We start from the raw sequence: 7,192 nt of genomic DNA, 5'->3' as shown, positions 1-7,192 counted from the left end.
TCTCACTGTAAAGGGTCCCATTTTTTATGGGTCCAACTTTTCATGGGTCCCATATTTTACTAGTCCCAGTGATTCTGGGTCCCAGTTTTTATGGGTCTATTGTAACGAATTCTATTGTCTGGTCCCATTGTTATTTTTACGTCATAGTGGAGATTCACCTGTGTATTATTGTTCCCAATTTCAAATCTCCCGCAGAACATCGGTCTTCTCGAAGCAAAAAGGTTCATTAACGCTGATCCTAAGTATTATGACGTCAAAGTCACGAGTATTCATATAACAGGGAAGTCCCCACTTACCCCCACCATTCGTTGTCATGGTTACGTTGAGCCCCAATCTTGATGTATCATTTGCGATAATCCACCACTGTGATGTCATAGAGAGAACGTTGAGTGACGGACCATTGTAGTTTTGGTAGGAGAAATGAAGGTATCCACAACCTGTCAATCAAACACAACATGTCAATTAAACACAAACCTGTCAATCAAACGAAACCTGTCAATCAAATAAACCATAACCTGTCAATCAAACACAACCTGTCAATCAAACGCAACCTGTCAATCAAACACAACATGTCAATCAAACACAACCTGTCAATCAAACACAACATGTCAATTAAACACAAACCTGTCAATCAAACGAAACCTGTCAATCAAATAAACCATAACCTGTCAATCAAACACAACCTGTCAATCAAACGCAACCTGTCAATCAAACACAACATGTCAATCAAACACAACCTGTCAATCAAACACAACCATAACCTGTCAATCAAACACAACATGTCAATCAAACACAACCTGTCAATCAAACACAACCTGTCAATCAAACGCAACCTGTAAATCAAACCCCTCCTGTCAATCAAACACAACCTGTCAATCAAACACAACCATAACCTGTCAGTCAAACACAACATGTCAATCAAACACAACCTGTCAATCAAAACAACCTGTCAATCAAACGCAACCTGTCAATCAAACCCCTCCTGTCAATCAAACACAACATGTCAATCAAACACAACCTGTCAATCAAACACAACCTGTCAATCAAACGCAACCTGTAAATCAAACCCCTCCTGTCAATCAAACACAACCTGTCAATCAAACGTAACCTGTCAATTAAACACAACCTGTCAATCTAAATAGCAGCGCATAAATGAACGAACACATTTCTATATGACGTAATAAACGTTATTATTCAAAACAAACCTGTAGCGAAGTCCGCGATTCCTTCGCTGGTGCCCTGCATAGAAATAGTATAAACATTAGAACTTTTGTTCAAATGAACAAACAAAAAAATATCTACGCTGACCTGCGCTGAACAACGGTGGGTGTAGATACACAACGCTTACCTGCAACGAGCATTCCCGATCCGATGTGTAATAAACGCCTTCCGAAGCTCCAGCGACCACGATCACCACAAACATCTTTATTGCGTCACAAAACTGCATGTTGCCTATTGTGGTCGATTATTGCGTCACAATCACTTATATACTACTCACCGAAACTCGCCATCGCGTTAACTTCTTTTTTCGATTCTTGAAACAATGAACATTGTGACGTAACAATCAATTCTTTGTCACTTCAACATTTAAATAATATCACAGAAAATGTTATTATATCCTTATGTATGACGTCACAATGTTTCTTATAGCGCTCCAGGTATTATGACGTATACGGGTTTAAAGATTGTCTCCGTAACCTTGAGCAAAACTCTTAACAGCAATTGCTCTTACTTAGTCACTAATCACCCACATAAGTGGTAACTCGTAAGCTGGCACGAGGTGTATAAAACAGAACACCCGTGTTATAACGACTGTTGTTGCCATGCCATGCGAGGATAAATAAGTTACATACGTGGTAACTCGTAATGAACACAAGGTGTGTAAAACATTACTAATATATGCATAAGAAAAATAAAATGCAAATCCCTATAGATTTACATAGTAGGCAGAATTGCTGCAGCCAGCTTTATCATGAATCGAAAATTTCGGTTTCTTTTTATTTTATAAGATGTCTATGCCGCGTTGCAAAGTTTAAATTAATTTTTAATCCGCGCTTGTCACATTTTACGTGATTTATTGTATTTTTATGGCACGTTAAACCAATGCGTGATTATGACATAACACGATCAGTTATGACGTCTAATTAGTTTAGTTATTTTTAACCAAGCATGACACAGCGATTGTAAAACGAAATAATGCTCATTGTTTAAACAAAGAACCAAACGTTGGTGGTTGCCGCCATTTTGGTTATGCGCCCACATTGAACGAATGAATGTAGCTTGTTTATATTTTCTTGCGCAAAGGAATTATCGACCGTATGACACGTGCGACATTTGATTCCTATACATCAGTGCTGTTCAACATTTTTGCTTGGTGAACCCCTAAAGTTGTTGCGACAAACTCATGCACCCCTGATTGCATTAACGTAAAACTCATGACGTTTCGCAATTCCCAGTGATGCAAGATATAGAATTCACATAAAAAAAACTGTAGGAAAGTGGCTAAATTAGTTAAAAATGTTCAAAACTGAATGTTATTGGTGAAAATTGTTGAACTTTGTGATGTACCCTTGTATTCCCATTTGTACTGGTGCAACCCTGGCATATTTTGGTGCTCCGTGCACACCGGTTGAATAGCATTGCCATACATTACACCAAGGTCCTGTTGAAAGCCTTACTCAAATAACGTTGGTTCTCGAAATGAGCTTTAAGATTAGAATTAGTTATAGTAACTAATTTAACCTCGCGTGGCAGGGCAACGACAACCACAAAATCACCTACAAAGTTACATACATGGTAACTCGTAAGCGGGCACAAGGTGTATGAAACAGACACCCATGTTATAACGACTGTCGTTGGCCGCCATGCGAGGATAAATAAGTTACATTTATTACGGATACCAGACGCCTCTAACCGCCGAGTAGCCGATGTCGCCACATCGAACGATCGAAACTTCGCGGCCTTTGTTGGTGACACGGATGTCTATTACGTAACAATCATATGACGAAATCGTGGACGTCGAAACTTTCGTTTGTCGCTGATTCGTGGATTCATTGTTTTCGATCGAACGAACGATGACATAAAAAATTCTGTATTGACGTCACTGATAAACCGCAGATTCAGCGCGTCCGTCCCGATTTATAACGTCACAGAAGAAGAGCCGTGGACTGAATGTAAAAAAAACGTTTCTTTAAAATGAATAAACTTAAATCATGGTGATTGTTTTATTTTATATAGCTTGTTTATGTTTCCATAAAATGCTATCCACCTGCATGACATGGGGCATAGAAATATGATTTCTCATTGTAATATAGAGACGGTCACCATCAACCAAATTAATATTGCTTCTTAAGTAGCTACCCCTTTTTTAAGGACTGTTGTTTTACTAATAATTTTACTCTGTTAGATTTTGTATGCTAATGCAAGTTTTGTTATTTTAACTTAGAATATTGTCTTGCTCTCTTTTGTATAAACAACAACCCTACATTGTTTATTAAATTCTACCTCGTGTTATTATGTTTTGTTGTGTACTTGACCCCATATAATATAATGTTGTATAGCCACCATATAAACCCAACCCACCCCCCACAGTTCGAACAATCTAAGCGATCACATTATTGAACGAACGGACATGCCTGATCACCTGATTCGTGATGTCACTGGTGATGTCATCTTTCAACAAGCCGCTCTTAGAGTGAGTGATGTCATATTTATGTGCGTGATGTCATAATTATGTGTGTGTTGTGAAAGTTATGTATGTGATGTCATAATAATGTGTGTTATGTGACTTATGTCATAAATATATGCGTGATGTAATAGTTATGTGTGTGATGTAATAATTTTATGTGTGATATAAGAGTAGGATAATAGATATGTTACAATCACATGAGTTATTATGGAATCTAAGCCTGATTTATAAAGATACGAAGTTGTCAAACACATAATTAATTAAATCATCACTAAATATCCAAGGTTGGTCCGGTTCAAAACTTCATCGAACAAGAAATCAATCGACGTTCGTCCGAGCTCGTGTCCTCTCACGCCACCGCGTGGCCAGCAAAACTTATCCTACAACAGGTTTGTCTGTTCGACTGGGCATGGGGATGGAAACCACGCTCAACACCAGGAGTGTAGTTAGGAGGGTCTTGTTAATAATAAGGCATGAAACAACTAATGGTTCAGTGCCCAACGTTTTGCACATCGTGTAAACTGGAAAGTAATGTTTCAAAATAACGTTGGATCCTTTTTGTAAATTCCTGGCCACCTTGCCCAACACCGCCAATCTAGTGCCATAAATAATATTCACCAATATATGCAGATACAAAGGACTACAAACATTAGATATTGGGTATTACCTTCTTACACCCTTATATATATTACAGCGTCATAAACTAACAGCCGTCCCTGTTTACGAATGTCGATTTAAGTTTAAGGATAAAGAGGGAAGGTGGGTTGTGATGTCATAAGTATCATGGTTGTGATGTCATAAGTATCATGGTTGTGATGTCATAAGTATCATGGTTGTGTCATAGCAATCTTTTCCAATGATTGTTGTTTAATACGATGTTTAAGCATTATGCAAAGTGAATAAATCTATAAAACAGGTGTTCTGTTTCACACACACCGTGCCCAGGTATCAAGTATGCAACTTATTTATCTTCACATAGCGGCAGTCGTTATAACATGGGTGTTCTGTTTCATTCACCTTGTGCCCGTTTACTAGTCACCACGAATGTAACTTATTTATCCTCGCATGACGGGGAAACGACAGTCGTTATAACACGGGTGTTCTGTTTCATTCACCTTGCTTACAGGTTACCACGTATGTAACTTTGGGATGATTGTATTTCTATTGATAAATATTCACCTTCCAGGTTCTGGGTGTATGGACACCAACATAGTGTTTATACAAAGGAATATCCGCATACATGTTGTTGCTGTAACATCTTGTAATTCACTCCATGTTTAACTATGTTATATATTTGTAAGATTGTTACTCCATTTATTTCTGTTCATCTTCAGTGTGTATCATGATTTGTAAGATTTTTTTCCCAAAGTGAAATCAACACTTTAATCATATGCATATATTTATTTCATCATTGCAGTCTATTAACCAGTGTTCAAATGTATGTTAAATTACTCTGCCATAAGTTTCATTGATTATTTAATAAAGCATGATTTATATGAAATATTCTCCCCTGGTGTTGAATTTATTTGAACTCTGCAACGCCACGTAGTGGAAATCCTTGGTAGTGTGTTAGTTTTTCATCCACCCGAAAAATAGGCGATAAGGATCAGACAGTGAACCACTTTATTGCTAAAAGGCGCAGCTTTAAATCTAAAAAATGAGTAAAATATTTTATATTAACAAAACCGCGACACAATGTTTAATTCGTGTCATTTATCGAAAAAAAATAGAATAACCAAAATGTGCGTAATAATAATATTTCTATGTCACATGTTGTTATGAAATTTTTCTCATTTTTCGAAAAAAGTGAAAAAGGTTGGAATTTCAGGTTTGTTTTACATGTTTTTGTTGATTTTACGAACATTTTAAGACCAAAGTTTTCACTAGTCACCAGCGGCAGTATTACCGCAAAATACATTACATGATACGTTTAATTCTTAGTTCAATTATTAAAAATATTATTTCTTGCACAGGTTTAATTGTTAACATGTGTTAATATTATTAACTGTATCAGTAAAGTCGGCACATTCGTTGCCATGGCAATGAAATATAAGTCGTCGGATAGTCGTAAAGTCCCCGCTCAACCACCACAATGGAATCAGTTTCTAATCTGCTCTGTTTGTGAGAATGAGTTCAATCGCACCGATCGTTGCCCGATAAGTCTCGGGTGTGGACATACTGTATGTAGGGGTTGTCTTGGTGACTTGAAGCACCCTCAGTGTCAGTTCGACCAAAATAGCATCACATGTGATATCTCGGACCTCCCCGTTAACTCCGCTCTTCTGCTTCTCGTTCCCGAAGAGGAGAGCCACAAGGGGTCAGTAGAGATGCGAGGTGTCTCACAGAAAGGAAAGGAGAACTTCCACCCTGGGAATATCGCTCAGTGCGTTAAACTTTACGACAAATCCAAGAAACATATTGAAGAATTGGCTTTGTTGCTAAGGTATGTCGTATGTGTGTGGTTGTAGTTGTAACCATACACCCCGTGCCCGCTTACGAGTTACAACGTATGTAACTTATTTATCCTTGCATGGCAGGCAATGACAATCGCTATAATACAGGTGTTCTGTTATATACACATCGTACATGCTTTCCAGTTACCACATATGTTACTTTTTGTTGGTAATTGTTTCGCTATGGTATAACAGGCTGTGGTCTAACCATTGGTACGACTCTTATTACCTCATACCAGAATAGTGATGTCCTTGGGGGGTAATGTAACCAATTCCCAGTTCTCCTGGGTCACAGCATTAAAGGTCCTTATAATATTAAGATATCTCTGCTTGGCCAGCGTTAAATAATAAATATTTAAGTTGTGTTTTTCTATTCTGTAAAGTTTAAACTTTAAATATATTTTAGACCAAACAAAGGAAACGAACTAAGTCGGCCGATGCAAAGGAAGTTAGTTGCTTTGATTAATTGTCAACTGGTTGAAGAGGAAGGCAGGAAGCGAGCTCTCCGTGCAGGGCGTGCACTTGGGGAGCGTAGTGCAACTGAGCTGATACTTTTGCACCAAAACCCAACAACGCTGTCTGCGAGTTTGTGGGCAGCCGTCCGTGCAAGGGGATGCCAGTTCCTCGGCCCTGCCATGCAAGAGGAAGCTCTCAAGTTGATCCATTTCACCTTCGAGGATGGGTCGGATTCATCTGAGCTCAGTAGGAAAGTTTTGGTGCAGCTTGTTGTCAAGAATCTTAAGACACAATTCGCGCAAGCGTCCAAGACGAGCATCGGGCACGTGGTGCAACTGTTGTATCGGGCCTCCTGTTTTAAAGTCACAAAGCGTGAAGGGAATTCGTCATTAATGAGACTGAAGGATGAATTTCTAAGTTACGAGGAATTGAGGAGAGAGCACGATGCGCAGATCGTTGAAATTGCACGCGAGGCAGGGTTACGTATTGCCCCTGACCAGTGGAGTGCGTTGTTATATGGAGACCAGTCACATAAGTCATACATGCAGTCTATTATTGACCGACTGGCAAGTAAATCCTCGTTCACCAGTGTATC

The 7,192-nt window shown here is 38.7% G+C and overlaps 3 protein-coding genes across 4 annotated transcripts in view; 2 read left to right on the top strand and 1 right to left on the bottom strand.

The window, feature by feature from the left end:
• LOC100185552 overlaps positions 1 to 1,779 on the bottom strand; it is a 4,620-nt gene extending 2,841 nt beyond the window's left edge. Inside the window, exons 1-4 of the mRNA XM_002131431.5 lie at positions 1,349 to 1,779; positions 1,206 to 1,239; positions 297 to 437; positions 159 to 238 (exon numbers count right to left, since the gene is read on the bottom strand). Coding sequence (XP_002131467.3) covers positions 159 to 238; positions 297 to 437; positions 1,206 to 1,239; positions 1,349 to 1,447 — 354 coding nt within the window. The 5' untranslated portion in view covers positions 1,448 to 1,779. The remainder of the gene's footprint in view (positions 1 to 158; positions 239 to 296; positions 438 to 1,205; positions 1,240 to 1,348) is intronic.
• Positions 1 to 5,189, top strand: part of LOC100178456 (protein SSUH2 homolog) — a 12,497-nt gene extending 7,308 nt beyond the window's left edge. For both annotated transcript variants that reach the window (XM_026840060.1, XM_002125609.5), the window contains 4 exons: positions 3,592 to 3,694; positions 3,973 to 4,077; positions 4,383 to 4,447; positions 4,875 to 5,189. In XM_026840060.1, the coding sequence (XP_026695861.1) occupies positions 3,592 to 3,694; positions 3,973 to 4,077; positions 4,383 to 4,447; positions 4,875 to 4,953 (352 nt within the window). In that variant the 3' untranslated portion in view covers positions 4,954 to 5,189. The remainder of the gene's footprint in view (positions 1 to 3,591; positions 3,695 to 3,972; positions 4,078 to 4,382; positions 4,448 to 4,874) is intronic.
• A 476-nt stretch (positions 5,190 to 5,665) lies between these two features.
• Positions 5,666 to 7,185, top strand: LOC100180825 (roquin-1-like; the record flags this gene model as incomplete). The annotated part of the gene is made up of 2 exons (XM_002125565.5): positions 5,666 to 6,131; positions 6,548 to 7,185. Coding segments are annotated over exons 1-2 (1,045 nt in total), but the record flags the coding sequence as incomplete, so codon positions are not given.
• Positions 7,186 to 7,192: the final 7 nt, after the last annotated feature.

The sequence above is a fragment of the Ciona intestinalis genome, unplaced genomic scaffold (assembly GCF_000224145.3).
Source record: "Ciona intestinalis unplaced genomic scaffold, KH HT001110.1, whole genome shotgun sequence".
NCBI lineage: Eukaryota > Metazoa > Chordata > Ascidiacea > Phlebobranchia > Cionidae > Ciona > Ciona intestinalis.
This window is presented reverse-complemented; position numbering and strand designations above follow the sequence as displayed.